General features: G+C 50.6%; 1 protein-coding gene across 5 annotated transcripts in view; it reads right to left on the bottom strand.

Moving 5' to 3' along the window:
- The window catches only part of col6a2 (collagen, type VI, alpha 2), a 111,190-nt gene that overhangs the window by 80,927 nt on the left and 14,050 nt on the right, over positions 1-16,213 (bottom strand). For all 5 annotated transcript variants that reach the window (XM_072483073.1, XM_072483054.1, XM_072483064.1 and 2 more), the window contains one exon: positions 14,133-14,749. In XM_072483073.1, coding sequence (XP_072339174.1) covers positions 14,133-14,749 — 617 coding nt within the window. The remainder of the gene's footprint in view (positions 1-14,132; positions 14,750-16,213) is intronic.

Raw genomic sequence — 16,213 nt, 5'->3', positions numbered from 1 at the left:
CATCAGTGTGTGTCTGCACCATGATATACTGGTGTATATTACAACATCCCCCCCTTTTATAAAAAATGTACCTGCGTGGGCAATAAATAGTGTATGGTGAATGTCCCTGACTACGTGTGTGCAAAATATTTACAGGACTGTGTACATAAAAACTAAGCTATTTACATGGGAAGGTGCCTGGTGCAGAAAAACAGTGTGTCACAAGAATAACGAGATGAACACTATATACAAACCACTTGAACGATTAAACGGAAGAACAGAAAAATCAGAAAGTCAATAAGTCCACAAAGTTCACAAATTAAGTCTCTGAGGTGGGCGACGAATTCTGGTTGACCGCCTCAAGGGTGGGTCAGGAGCCACCAGCTGAGTAGCGGACTGGACTGCGTCAGAGTGACGAGGATGCAGAGTGACCGGAATCTCCGCATAGTCCAGGTCAGGGTCAACAGGAGGGCGCGGCAATGGTGGAGGATCACGTAGCGAGTGCGGAACGAGATGAAGGGCACGTCGATTGCGGCGCAGAATGGAGTTATCCGGTAGACGAACCAGAAACGAGCGGGGAGCCACCTGCCGAAGGACCACAGCAGTTGCAGACCAGCCACCATCCGGAAGATGGATACGGACGTTGTCATCTGGAGCCAGAGCAGGGAGATCAGCTGCACGGGAGTCATGAGCCGCCTTGTGCTGTGCACGAGACAGTTGCATTCGTTGAAGGACCGGAACGTGGTCGAGGTCTGGGACATGAATGGACGGCACCGTCGTCCTCAGGGTGCGACCCATGAGCAGCTGGGCTGGTGACAGGCCTGTGGACAGCGGGGCCGAGCGATAGGCCAGCAGGGCGAGGTAGAAATCGGACCCAGCATCAGCAGCCTTGCAGAGGAGCCATTTGACTATGTGGACGCCCTTCTCCACTTTGCCATTGGATTGGGGGTACAGGGGACTGGATGTCACATGCACAAAGTTGTACCTCCTGGCAAAGTTGGACCATTCCTGGATTGCGAAGCAGGGGCCATTGTCCGACATCACAGTGAGTGGGATGCCGTGACGAGCAAAGGTGTCCTTACAGGTACGGATGACTGCAGACGATGTTATGTCATGTAAACGTACCACCTCCGGGTAGTTTGAAAAGTAGTCTACAATCAGGACATCGTCCCTGCCCAGCGCGTGGAACAGGTCAATGCCGACCTTGGACAAAGGGGACGTGACCAACTCATGGGGCTGTAGGGTCTCACGCGGTTGGGCCGGCTGGAACCGCTGACAGGTGGGGCAGTTGAGCACTGTGTTGGCGATGTCGTCATTGATGCCGGGCCAGTACACAGCCTCTTGGGCCCGTCGGCGGCACTTTTCCACGCCAAGATGGCCCTCGTGTAGCTGTTCCAAGACGAGCTGGCACATGCTGTGCGGGATGACAATGCGGTCCAGTTTCAGGAGGACACCATCGACTACCGCCAGATCATCTCTGACATTATAGAACTGCGGACATTGGCCCTTGAGCCACCCGTCTGTTAGGTGGCGCATGACACGCTCTAGCAAGGGGTCAGCCGCCGTCTCGCGGCAAATTTGGACGAGGCGTTCATCCGTGGCAGGTAGATTGAAGGCCACATGGGTGACAACCTGACAGACGAATCCCGCTGGGTCACACGGGGTGTTGACTGCCCTAGAGAGAGCGTCGGCAATGATGAGGCCTTTGCCTGGGGTGTATACCAGCTGGAAGTCGTATTGCCGGAGCTTGAGCAGAATGCGCTGGAAGCGAGGCATCATGTTGTTCAAGTCTTTCTGTATTATATTGACCAGCGGGCGATGGTCGATCTCGACGGTGAATTGGGGAAGGCCGTACACATAATCATGACATTTGACAACACCGGTCAAAAGGCCCAGGCACTCCTTTTCTATCTACGCGTAGCGCTGTTCCATGGGGGTCATGGTGCGTGACGCATATGCAACGGGGGCTCATGATGAGGCCTCATCGCGTTGCAGGAGCACTGCCCCTATGCCAGATTGGCTGGCATCGGTTGAAATTTTTGTCTCTTTCGCTGGATCAAAAAAAACTAAGACCGGGGCCGTGGTGAGTTTGGTTTTGAGTTCTCTCCATTCGCGCTCGTGGGCAGGAAGCCATTGGAAGTCTGTCGTCTTCCTGACCAGGTTCCTGAGAGGCGTGGTATGAGAGGCGAGGTTAGGGATGAACTTTCCTAGGAAGTTGACCATGCCCAGAAATCGGAGGACTGTCTTCTTGCCCTCTGCCGTTTTCATGGCTTTGATGGCAGCCACCTTGTCTGCATCCGGCCGCACATCCAACTGGGAGATGTGGTCCCCTAGGAACTTGAGTACCGTCTGACCAAAGGAGCATTTGGCTCTGTTGAGGCGTAGGCCCTGCTCCCGTATGAGTTTGAACACACGCTGGAGGTGACTGACATGCTCCTGCGGGGTGGTGGACCAAATGATTATATCGTCGACATAGACGCAAACACCTTCAATGCCTTCCATCATTTGTTCCATGATCCTGTGGAACACTTCTGAAGCCGATATGATCCCAAACGGCATCCTGTTGGAACAATATCTGCCAAAGGGGGTGTTAAAGGTACACAGTTTCCTGCTGGATTTGTCGAGCTGGATTTGCTAGAAACCTTTCGAGGCGTCAAGTTTGGTGAAGAGCTTGGCGCGCGCCAACTCACATGTGATGTCTTCGCGCTTGGGAATCGGATAATGCTCCCTCATGATATTGCGATTCAGATCCTTGGGATCAATGCAAATTCTCAGCTCGCCGGAAGGCTTTTTTACGCACACCATGGAACTGACCCAGTCGGTTGGTTCCGTAACTCTGGAGATCACTCCTTGGTCTTCGATGTCCTGCAGCTGCTGCTTGAGGCGGTCCTTGAGGGGTGCTGGGATTCTGCAAGGTGCATGTACCACAAGCGTGGCGTTCTGTTTGAGTATGATCTTGTAAGTATATGGGAGCGTGCCCATGCCTTCGATGACGTCGTGGTGCTGGTCGATGATGGCATCGAGTTGCGCCCTGGAAGGCAGACGTGTCATCAGGAGAGAGAGAGTGAACTCTTTGAACGAGGTTTAGCAGCTTGCACGCCTGTGCGCCAAGCAGAGAGTCCTTCGAGGAGCCCATGATCTCAAAAGGAAGGATGGCTTTCCGTGACTTGTGCGTCACTTCAAGTTGGCACGAGCCGGTAGCAGGAATGATGTGGCCATTGTAGTCCAATAGCTGGCAGGCCGATTGGAGAATGGTTGGTTGACACAAAGGTTTTGGAAAGCAGACCACGCCATGAGATTGGCGGAGGCACCAGTGTCCAGGCGGAATCGTATTTGGGACCGGTTGACCGCCAGGGTGGCACACCACTCATCGTCTGGATCGATGCTGTATATCGACAGCGGCTGGCGTCTTTGCTTCGGGGCAGCCTGTTTTTCGTTACGACACCGACTCGAAAAGGCGCCTTCGGGTCCTCGGTGTCACTGCTGTGTGGGAGGTCGGAATCGGACTCGGTGACCGTGGGTTGAATTGCCCGAACATTCCTGCGAGGGTGGCTGAAGCGATATGAACTGGCAGGCTGAGCTGCTCGACAGAAGGCAGCATAGTGGCCAAGTCTGCCACATCATAGGCGTTGTCGAGATATTGCGGGGCATTGCCGCTTTAAGTGGGCGGAGCCACAGTTCCCGCACGTCGTGACGTCAGCACATTCGCTGCGCTACCGCGCATGCGCGGTGCGGTCGTGCGTGGTGCGCGCCTACGCATTACGTTCCTCAACGTCGCCGTCCCCTCGTTTGGTGCGTACAAGCGCGAGAGTCCGCGAAAAGCGCGCGAAATGACCGCCCTCATCCAGGCTGAGGCCCTGGAGGTGCTCAATCACTTGGACCCGTTCCGCCTCGTGGGGACTTTGCCACGCCGACTCAGCCACTTGTATATGGGAATACCGACTCGTGGCGTTTTCATGTAAGACACAGGTCTCGATGGCGGTCGCCAGGGTGAGTTGCTTTACTTTGAGGAGCTGCTGACGTAGGGGATCCGACTGAACACCGAAAACAATCTGGTTGCGTATCATGGAGTCGGAGGTGGGCCCGTAGCTGCAAGATTGCGCAAGGATGCGGAGGTGCGTGAGAAAGGATTGGAAAGGTTCATCCTTACCCTGCAAATGCTGCTGGAACACATAGCGTTCAAAGCTTTCATTCACCTCTACGCTGCAGTGAGTGTCAAACTTGAGGAGGACCGTCGTGAACTTCGTCTTATCTTCGTCATCTGCAAAGGTGAGAGAGTTGAAAATATGGATGGCATGGTCCCCGGCCGTGGAGAGAAGAAGAGCAATCTTTCTGGTGTCCGAGGCGTCCTCCCTGTCCGTGGCTTCGAGGAAGAGCTGGAAGCGCTGTTTGAAAATCTTCCAGCTGGCCTCGAGGTTGCTGGCGATGCGGAGCGGCGGCGGCGGGCTGATGTTGTCCATGTCGCAGGATGACGGAATGCTGGCGGAAGGCAGATCACTTGCAGGTAGGTCTAAGAAGTGCTAATATCCCACCACTCCTGGTCTCATGATGTGTTGGGTGTTCTGGATCACATACAGGTCACCAACACTTGAAATAGTGCAACACTATTTTATTGAATCATTAACGGTTTAAACATACTCAGACTGTGGGTTAATACGATACTAGCTTTAACTAAAGACCTTTGCCTTATCCTAACCAGTTGATGCACTCAGCACATGGTGAATGTCTGTGTTGCAGGCTGTGAGCTCTGTCCTCCTAGCTAGCTGCAACTCGAATGAGTGGGAACTCTGATGCCCCCTGTCTTTATAGTGCGTGTGCTCTCACTGGTGATTGGCTGTGGTGTTGTGTATGTTGATTGGTCCCACTGTGTGTCCATCAGTGTGTGTCTGCACCATGATATACGGTGTATATTATGACAGACCCTTCAACGCCGAGGTCCCGCCGGCTCAGAGCAGGTTAGAACGGCGCCAGCAGGACTCGGTTCATTTCTTAAGGCTGCTCGGCCCATTGGGACCTGAGAATCGGCGGGTCGGTCGCGTAGAGCGGCCCGCGACCGGCGCCACGCCAACCACGGCGGAACCAATGGCGCCGATTCTCCGCTCCGCAGGGAATTGTGTGCCGACGTCGGGGCGGCATGACCCAGTCGCGGGGATTCTCCGGCCCGGCCCATGGCTGAGAGAATCCCGCCCCTAATTTCAAAAAAGAACAAAACTATTGAGAACAAACCTGAGGCCATCGAAACCAGATGGAAAACCTTAATGTGGATGAATGACTCAGTGGTACGATGCGACCTCGACATCCGAATGAGAGCCAACCTCCTCAGCCGGTCCGCTTTGCACTGGCTGAACGTGGAACCAAATGCCATTGATTGACCGGGACTGCCGGTACGGAAAAGATGGAGATTTACGGTGAACGTGAATTTAAGCTTATCATGCTCGATACAACGTATATGCTACTATTTTATATTGTGGACATGAAAACCGAGGCCATCATAGGAGTGGATGCATGTGAATCCCTGAACCAGTTGAGCAGCTGTACGCTCCAGAAAATGGGTGGCCAGATTCATTTCACAAAACGAACGCAGAACACAACATTGCTCTCATCAGTTAGAAAGTTGTAGGAATTGAGAAAGTAGAGGCTGTTTGACTGATAGCGAAGAAACAGCTAATCGAGTAACAGATTATATTTGCTTCCCACTTGGCGGGAGAATGGACATATTGGATAACCAATGGAGAGATGAGATCATGTGGTGAAACCTCCAGGAATGCACCTAACCAGATCTGGCATCTGCTGTGGAGAGAAAGGAAACCAGGTGCGACTCCACATACGAGAGAGGAAGAGGGGAGTTGAGGGAAGACATTCTCCAAGGTCACCATATCATATCTTAAATGACTCCTGTGCTTTTTTCCCCCCGAAATGCTAATTTTCAGAAGAGATCCATCTAATTTGCATCCGAGCGAGTCAGAACTAGCTGCTTCCATGGAGCCTGCTCCATCAACCACTCAGGAAATATGACCTCAAGTTATCAGAGGCGGAGTGTATTAGATTGAACACAGAAAAGAGGGAATAAGGGGTGGCAAAGAGAGAGTATGAAAATAGATTATTGGCCATCATAAAATGGGACCTGAAAGTTTTTTTTACAAGCATATTAAAAGCAAAATGGTGGTCAAAGGATGGAGCTGGTGAGGTACAAGAAGGAGATCTTCTTTTGGAGACAGAGGCCATACAGATGAGGTACTTTATAGCGATCTTCATTCAAATTAGGTGGATTGGCCGTGATAAATTGCACTTACTGTCCAGGGTTGCCCTTGGTGTTGGGTGGGGTTACTGGGTGTGGGGATGGGGTGGAGGTGTTGACCTTGGGTGGGGTGCTCTTTCCAAGAGCCGGTGCAGACTCGATGGGCCGAATGGCCTCCTTCTGCACTGTAAATTCTATGAAATAGAAATGCTTGCAAAGCCACAGTAGAGGAGGAGGTAGTACAGATAGAATAGGGTAAAAATTGTTAAAGAGGAGGTTCTGAAAAGCTTGGCCGATTCAAAGATTACCCAATCCAGGTGGGATGTATCCCAGACTGCTAACAGAAGTAAGGGTGGGATGGCAGAGGCCATCTTCCAATTCCCTTTAGATGCAGGTGTGGCACTGGAGGACCAAAGTGTTGTACCCCTGTTCAAAACAAACCCAAGGAGACAAGGAACGAACTCGCCAACCACAGGCCAGTCAAGGAAACTTTGAAACACAATCTCCAGGGGATTGGATTGGGATCATGGCTCTTTTTGAGAAATACTAATAACCTGGGCTTGAATGGAGAGGGTGCAATTTCTAAATTCGTGGCTGACACGCAAGTCAAAGCCGAAGAAAACAGAATATGGAATCTTAGCATTATATACAGAGGTGTAATATTCAGGCAGTTATAATAAGCTTTATAAAACAATGGTTCAGACCTTGCTGGAGAATAACAGCCAATTCGGGAAAGTTTTTCAGGGTTTGTGAGATTTCAGTTACATGGAGAGACTGGGGAAATTGGGGTTATTTTCCAGAGCTGAGGGAAGATTAAGGGGAGATTTGATAGAGGCGTTCAAAAACAGGAAGGGCTTTTGATAGAGTAACTAGGAACAGTTTGCAGTAGCAGAAGAGCAAGCATTGCAAATACGGGTTCTTTAGATGTCTGAATGATGAGATATTTTATAAATGATGTAAAGAGTCCTGGCAGTAATTGTAAATAAGTATGTAAAATTGTGTATAACTCTTACCACTAACAAAAGTCCCAATAAGAATAAGAACATTGCTTAAAAAAAACTGTATGATACACACTAATGTAAATAATGTAAGTATATGATAGAACTGGGACCACTGTCACGCCATGGTGGCAACGTGTGATATCTGTGTTGGTGTGGTTATTGTTTTGGTTATTATTATTGTTTCTATATTGTTCTGCAAAGTTTTGAGAATGCAAAAATTCCAATAAAAATATTTTCAAAAGAATGATGAAATCTTGAAACTTGTCTGTTTAAATGCTTAACCCTTTATTGGTAGTCTTTAAGTATCTACAGATACCAGGTTACCGTCTTGCATGGTGACGCTGCCATGCAGGGAGTGTTCTCTCTCCGAGTCTGTTACCATGTGTCTCTATACATCATACCAAGGTTGGTACTGCTCTCCAGTCCCATGTTAACCCTTGCTCTGCTGAGCACCTTTGCATAATAATAATACTCTTTATTTGTGTCACAAGTAGGCTTACATTAACACTGCAATGAAGTTACTGTGTCACCACAGTAGTCACCACATTCTGGTGCCTGTTCGGGTACACAGAGGGAGGATTCAGAATGTCCAATTCACCTAACAAGCATGTCTTTCGGGACTTGTGGGAGGAAACCGGAGCACCCCGAGGAAACCCAACCAGACACAGGGGGAAAGTGCAAACTCCACACAGACAGTCACCCAAGGCCGGAATCGAACCTTGGTCCCTGGTGCTGTGAGGCAGCAGTGCTAACCACTGTGTCATTCCTGTAACTGGAGAGTCGAGGACAAAGAACCACATATACAGGACTAAGTACAAGAGATTTTGAGCAGGGGCTGGAGAAAAGCCTTCACACAGAGTATCATGAAGTTGTCAAAATCAGCCCCAGGGCGAGTGGTTCAGACAGAAAGGTTGTCAATATTCAGGATCAGATTAGATAGGTGAATAAAGGAAAATGTGGAGGGCAGAAAGAGGGTGAGAAAGCGTGGTTAGAAATATTTCTCAGGTAAAGAGTAAACACAGAACGACCATTTGAGCGGAATTCCCATCTTTTATCTCACTGTTCTGGTTGTAAGGTCTCAAAATTACAAGTTAGCATGAAGGGCTTGATGTTGGAGATCAGCTGTGAGGGTGCCAAACGGAGGTTGGAAGTCAGTGCTGAGGTGGGGTTGGTGTCGGCGGGAGGTTGGAGGTCAGTGTGAGGGGAGATTGGAGTCATTGTGAAGGGAGGTTGGAGATCAATGTGAGGGGGGTTAGAGATCAGTGTGAGGGGAGGTTGGAGATCAGTGTGAGGGGGGTTAGAGATCAGTGTGAGGGGAGGTTGGAGGTCAGTGTGAGGGGAGGTTGGAGATCAGTGTGAGGGGGGGTAGAGATCAGTGTGAGGGGGGTTAGATATCAGTGTGGGGGGGGGGTTGGAGGTCAGTGTGAGGGGGTGTTGGAGGTCAGTGTGAGGGGGGTTAGAGGTCAGTGTGAGGGGGGTTGGAGGTCAGTGTGAGGGGAGGTTGGAGGTTAGATTGAGGGAGGGTTTGAGGCCAGTGTGAGGGGTTGGAGGTCAGTGTGAGGGGGGTTTGAGGTCAGTGTGAGGGGGGTTTGAGGTCAGTTTTGGGGTTTTTTCGAGGTCAGTGTCAGAGGGAAATCACAGATCAGTGTGGGGGTGGGGGTCAGTGTCAAAGGGAGGTTGGAGGTCAGTGTGAGGGGCGGTCTGCATCAAAGGATGGTCAGAGGTCAGTGAGAGGAGGAGATCGGTGTCAAGGGGAAGTTGGAGGTCAGTGTAAGGGAGGCCTGCATCGGAGGGACGTCTGAGGGGTGCCTGTGTCACAGCCTGGCCAGAGGTCAGTGGGGCATGCAGTCGGAGGTCAGTGTAAGGGAGAGCGTACAAGGGAAGTCAGTGGGAGCCATGGTAAATTGAATACAAAAATCTAGATATCTGGGGTTTTGGAGAGTAAATTAGGAGGGATTTTTCAGCCAGGGACAGACACAAAAGTGAAGTAGGGTTGGAGAAAGGGGAATTTGGGTAGAGAGAGATATACAGAAGTGATCAGAGATGCCCTTCTTTGTGAGTAACATTGGTGAATAATGTTTGACTGTGTAGAGTTACTCAGTAGGACTTTCAATTCTTAACTTGGTCGAATTGCCCAAGCTTAACACTGCAGAATGATAAATTATTGATTTTGCTGAATTGTCAATTACTACATTGCAAAAACAGTCCAGACATAAAATTGTAGGACTGCCAAACATTATTGCTGAAGAGTTGTCCATCCCAATCCTTATAACATTGTTGGTATTTATAGCTGGAGAATCAGTCATCCTTAGAAAGCAAGAGCTATCAATATATGAATCGGACAAATGTCAATCCGCAACCCCGCAGACCGATCAATCAATCAATCCCCAACCCTGCAGGCTTATCAATCAATCAATCACCAACCCAACAGGGCCGCGGCTCCTTAACCTTCTAGAATAGCCAAACCTTAATCTGAATAATGTTCAATCCTCAACCAGGTAGAAACCATCATTTTTAAGCCAACAAAATAGCCAATCCCAAATCTGGCAGTTTTGCCAATCGTCAAGTCTGCAGCACGATCACTCCTTAAATCTGTTGAACCCAGTTTAACAGAGAATCTTTAAATCCACTGCCTCAGTGCTGCACTGCTGTGTCAGCCTGGATTTTGTGCTCATCTCTGAAGGGGGACTGGAACTCACAATCCTCTGACCTAAGAGCGCGAGTACTGCCCATTAGGTTCTGGTGCCTGGCCGGTTGTTGACTAGTCTAGTTCTTGACTAGTTAAAGTATTTTATTATAAAATAAATGCGTGGTAAAGATAACAATAAGAAATATATTGTAAAAATATTGCAAACTACTAATACTGAAATTATCCTAGAGCTACTGCAAGTAAGACTATCCACTAACACGACTATCCCCCAACTCCTCGAGGTACAGAGTCGCATGGTAGATTTACACTGCCACCTGCTGGTCAGAGGTCATTTACATCATTTTATACAGGATTGCTTATGCATGTTGTCACACTGCCCATGGAGCTGCTGCTGACACTCAATGCGGAGCACAATGACGTGCCCACCTGATGGCTCAGGCTGGGCACTGCAGCAGCTTGTCCAATGGGGTTGCATCCCCTGTTCACTAAAAAAAAAGTAAACAATGAAGCTATTTTTGCTTTTAAAAAAAGCACAACGAAAAGCTTTTGTGCAAGTGAAGACCATCCGTAGCCCCAAAACCTGTGACACTTATTGTGGTAATCACCACTGTTGTATATATTAGGAGATGTGTGGTAAGGCCCTGTATTACAGGTATGGGGGTAGTCCCTGCCTGTTGGCTCCGCCCAGTAGGTGGAGTATAAATATGTGTGCTCCCTATGCAGCAGCCATTTCGCCAGCTGCTGTAAGAGGCCACACATCTTAAGAGTAATAAAGCCTCAGTTGTATTCAACTCTCGTCTCTGTGCAATTGATCGTGCATCAATTTATTACTCTAAGATTTTCAGAAGATGGACCTCCGCATCAAGCCGGATCGCCTGCAGCTGGATCCGAAATCAAGCGACGCCAAAAAGTACTTTCAACACTGGCTAGCTTGTTTCGAAGCTTACAACATGTCTTCATCAGACCCAATCCCGGAAGCTCAGAAGATCCAGATACTCTACTCGCAGCTGAGCTCCAACATCTTTCCTCTTATCCAGGACGTGCCGAACTATGCCGAAGCCATGGCGCTACTGAAAGAGAATTACGTCCAGCAGACGAACACGCTCTTCATCAGACACGTACTCTCTACTCGCAGTCAACTCCCTGGTGAGTCCGTAGAAGATTTCTGGCGTGCCTTAATTCCTCTGGTCAGAGACTGTGACTGTCAGGCCGTCACAGCCATGGAACATTCAAACCTCCTCATGTGGGACGCCTTTGTTACGGGGATAGGGTCAGACCTCATACGCCAGCGACTTTTATAGGGGGCCACGCTCGATCTCACAGCAACAAAAAAAACTGCCGCTATCGATGACGGTCGCCTCCCGCAATATACAGGCCTACACCCCCAGCCACGCGGCACACCCCTCCTACACATCGTGGACTCCACAAACGGCCGCCCCACCGGGGGCCTCACCCAGTCAATATGCTTGTGCCACGCGCCAGCCAGCCAACACCGGGGGCCTCCGATGTTACTTCTGCGGGCAACAGAAACGCCCCCGCCAATGCTGCCCAGCCCGCACTGCCCTTTGCAAGGCCTGCGGCAAGAAGGGGCACTTCACTGCGGTGTGCCAGGCCTGCTCAGTCGCCGCTATTGCCCCGACCCCCTTCGCATACAGACAATGGGCGCCGCCATCTTCACCTCCCCGGACCACGCGCGGCCAGTGGGCGCTGCCATCTTCTCCCCCTCAGACCATGCGCGGCCAGTGGGCGCCGCCATCTTCCCCTTCTCGGATACGTGAGGCCCATGGGAAGGAGAAGTGCGTATTCAGCATGAACCGCTTGGCCATCCTCGGCTATGTGGTTCAGAACGGAGTTCTGGGGCCCGATCCCGACCGCATGTGCTCCCTCATGGAGCTCCCCCTTCCTCACTGCCCCTAGGCCCTCACACGCTGCCTGAGGTTCTTTTCATACTATGCCCAGTGGGTCCCAAACTACGCGGACAAGGCCTGCCCACTAATCCAGTCCACCCTTTTCCCCCTGACGGCCGAGGCTCAACATGCCTTCAACCGTATTAGAGCCGATATCGCCAAGGCAGCGATGCACGCAGTAGACGAGACACTGCCCTTTCAAGTGGAGAGCGACGCATCAGATGTCACCCTAGCCGCCACCCTCAATCAGGCAGGCAGGCCCGTGGCATTCTTTTCCCGTACCCTTCATGCCTCTGAAATTCGGCACTCCTCCGTCTAAAAACAGGCCCAAGCGATTGTTGAAGCTGTGCGGCATTGGAGGCATTACCTGGCCGGCAGGAGATACATTCTCCTCACTGACCAACGGTCGGTAGCCTTCATGTTCAATAACACACAGCGGGGTAAGATCAAAAATGATTAAATCTTGAGGTGGAGAATCGAACTCTCCACCTACAACTATGAGATTTTGTATCACCCTGGCAAGCTCAACGAGCCCCCAGATGCCCTATCCCGAGGTACATGTGCCAGCGCACAGGTGGCCCGACTCCGGACCCTGCACGACAGTCTTTGTCACCCGGGAGTCATACGGTTGTACCATTTCATAAAGGCCCGCAATCTGCCCTACTCCATCAAGGAAGTCAGGGCAATCATCAGGGACTGCCAGGTCTGTGCGGAGTGCAAACCGCACTTCTACCAGCCGGACCGCGTGTGCCTGGTGAAGGCCTCATGCACCTTTGAACGCCTCAGCGTGGATTTGAAAGGGCCCCTCCCCTCCACCGACCATAACACATATTTCCTCAGTGTAGTCGATGAATACTCCAGATTCCCCTTCGACATCCCATTCCCCGACATGACGTCTGCCACCATCATCAAAGCCCTCAACACAATCTTTGCGCTGTTCGGCTTCCCCACCTACATCCATAGTGACAGGGGATCCTCATTCATGAGTGATGAGCTGCGTCAGTTCCTGCTCAGCAGGGGTATCGCCTCCAGCAGGACGACCAGCTATAACCCCCGGGGAAATGGGAAGGTGGCGAGGGAGAACGGGATGTCTGGAGGGCCGTCCAACTGGCCCTCCGGTCCAGAAATCGCCCGGCCTCCCGCTGGCAGGACGTCCTCTAATGCACTGTACTCCATTCGGTCGCTACTATGCACCGCCACTAACGACACACCCCATGAACGACTCTTTGCCTTCCCCAGGAAGTCCGCATCCAGGGTGTCGCTCCCGACTTGGGTCGCAGCTCCAGAACCTGTACTCCTCCGTAGGCATGTCCGACTCCACAAGGCGGACCCGTTGGTTGAAAGGGTGCAGTTACTCCACGGTAACCCCCAGTATGCCGACGTACCATACCCCGACGGCCGCCAGGATACTGTCTCCCTCAGGGACCTGGCACTAGCAGGTGCCACACTCACGCACACCTCCGGCCTGGCTCCACCCCCCCTCCCCGGTGCACCCAGCAGCAATGCCCCCAGGACCATCCGTCCTCCCCCTGCCCACGCCCGAGGATGAAGAGGACTTCAGAACGCTCCCGGAGTCACCGAGGACCAGAGCAACACTGGAATCGCCGCCACCACTGCGTCGCTCCCAACGCCACATCAAGGCCCCGGACCGGCTAAATCTATAATTGGTCCGGGACTATCAAACCACCTTCTACTGGACTTCAGAAAGAAATATTTTTTTCGCTTCTGTATATTAAACTTGCTCTGAATATAGCTCTCCACCACCCCCGCCGGACTGAATTTTAACAGGGGGTGAATGTGGTAATCACCACTATTGTATATATTAGGAGATGTGCGGTAAGACCCTGTACTACAGGTATGGGGGTAGATCCCTGCCTGCTGGCTCTGCCCAGTAGGCAGAGTATAAATATGTGTGCTCCCTATACAGCAGCCATTTCGCCAGCTGCTGTAGGAGGCCACACATCTGAGAGTAATAAAGCCTCAGTTGTATTCAACTCTCGTCTCTGTGCAATTGATCGTGCATCACTTATTAGCTAGGAACAAACTCTGCCCATGTGCAAGAATTCAAATGCTCAGCATGCAGTATAACTCTGGTGCTAATGAACAAACAGTACACAGCCAGCAGATCTCGCAATTTATACAATGCTTTAATGTAGTGAAACATACCAGAAATATTTGGCAGCTAAGACGGGAGTAGAACCATAACACAAGATTTCCTTTGATCATGAGGTTTTGTTGGCATATACAAACGTCAGAGCTGTACAGGTCATCATAGTTAAAACCCACAGCTTAACATATGCTCAGAACAAAAAAAAAACACCAGAAGGAATGGATATTTTGGCCCAAAGAGCACTCACCATAACTTGAATGATTCGATCCATTGTCGTGATTGGCAGAGCCCTATCAATTGCAGAGGTAGCTGTGTAGGCGTTGCGGTAGAGCTCGTGTGGAAAATTGGCAATGGTCTTGAGGCCCTGCTCGTACTGTAGGGAATTTGTGAGGTCATCAGTGGACACGGCAAACACCTTGATGCCGGCATCCCTGGCCCTTTCCGCCATAGCCTGTATGCCGCCACAAGGGCTCCCCGTCACGTGGCCATCAGTGATGACAATGGCAAAATGGATCCGTGTATCGTGCCGGGCTTGTTGCTTTATGTTGTCAGTCATATCTCTCAGGGCACAGTCCGTGAAAGTTCCCCGGCCAATGTACTCAATGTTGTCCAGGGCATTGAGGAAGTCAGCTTTGCTGGAGGTTATCCGACTGAATTCTTCCCTCCGGTCCGAGAAGTGCAAGCCCCCAAACTCCCAGACAATTTTCACCTTGTTCTTGAAGGCCCCGTTCACCACCTTGCTGACAAAGTCCCTGGTGAAGGATTTGATATTGCTGACCAAGTCGCCCTGAATACGGGTCTGCAGGGCAACGCTCTCCGAAGTGTCAAGGACAAAGTACACAGTCACGGGACATTCCTGCTTCCCTGGGAGGCAACAAAAAAGCAACATTTAGAAAAGTTCAGAAAAATCTGTTTCCCCTCCCAAAAAAGCAGGGCAAGTGGTTGGGAGCTGACATATGCTGCCTGAGAGGGTGTTGGGAGGCAGATTGGGTCATGGCTTTTTAAAAGGGAACTGGATCATTATCTGAATAGTTCTGAGGAAAAGGTGGGGGGAGCGGGATGGAGTGGGACAAGCCGAGTTGCTCTCGCAGAGAGCTGGCACAGATAAAATGGGCCAAAAGGCCTGTCCCCGGGCTGCAATCATTTCATGATTCTATTTTTAAAAAAGCCTTGACGGCTGAAGGATTAACTGAAAGCACAATCTTCCCCCATCGCTTAGATTAACATCACTGACGTTAATGTGATTTGCCTGCTGTTCTGTGGTGGATGTGAAAAGACAACTATCAACACTTGGATCCTGTGAAGGCTCTTCTGCTCATTTGATATAGGGGCTGGGCATAGCTGGTAGCTCTCGCTCTGTTCCTGCTTGTAGCTGGAGGAACAGCAGCATCATGCCAGTCTGTCAAGCAAGAGAGAATTGCCGGTGAGACATGGACATGAAAATGGAGCACTGTGACGTTGGGGAAATACGGGACTGTATCAATGACATGCAAAGTGCTGGCCGACAACAGTTTCTTGTTAGGCTCCTGCCTTTGTAAATTGATTTAGATGGTGCAGGCAAGTGACCAGCAACTTTTGTCAAATTTACAAACTTTAAAAAAATTAATTTAGAGTACCCAATTCATTTTTCCCAATTAAGGGGCAATTTAGCGTGGCCAATCCACCTACCCTGCACATCTTTGGGTTGTGGGGGCAAAACCCACGCAAACATAGGGAGAATCTGCAAACTCCACACGGACAGTGACCCAGAGCCGGGATCGAACCTGGGACCTCGGCGCTGTGAGGCAGCAGTGCTAACCACTGTGCCACTGTGCTGCCCTCTTCAAATTTACAAACTTGTGGTGGGGTTCATAAACTCTTTGGGCTGCACACTCACTGTGACCAAAATGTATCATCTGACAACTAACTCGCTGCAGCCGAGGTCAGTCAACTGTGGGCTACAATTTTTAAAGGCAAAAATAGCTTGAGAAACCCCCTACAGAAACCCTGTGAAGGAGGACTTTGGATACGAGGAAGATGTACCTTGGTTGCATGGAATTGGCCATCAAGTGCTCCACCTTGAGGTCTGGAGAAGAACTGGAACAGCTCAGCCAAAGAATGTCAATAATAGTTGCTTGGCCTCAGCTTTGTATTTCCACCAAGGCCCTTTTGGCTGTAAGGTCAGCCCTCTTGATATCAGAATGATTCGAATTTGAAGCTACCCCTGGATAACAATGTAGGAGCCAACCTAAAATAGCTCCCTGACCATTGAAAGCGACTGGCCAATTAATTCATTTGTTCAGCGGGTTTTGTTTGCATTTGTTGCCCTTCCCTAATTGACCTTGAGCT

This window comes from Scyliorhinus torazame, chromosome 2 (assembly GCF_047496885.1).
Source record: "Scyliorhinus torazame isolate Kashiwa2021f chromosome 2, sScyTor2.1, whole genome shotgun sequence".
NCBI lineage: Eukaryota > Metazoa > Chordata > Chondrichthyes > Carcharhiniformes > Scyliorhinidae > Scyliorhinus > Scyliorhinus torazame.
This window is presented reverse-complemented; position numbering and strand designations above follow the sequence as displayed.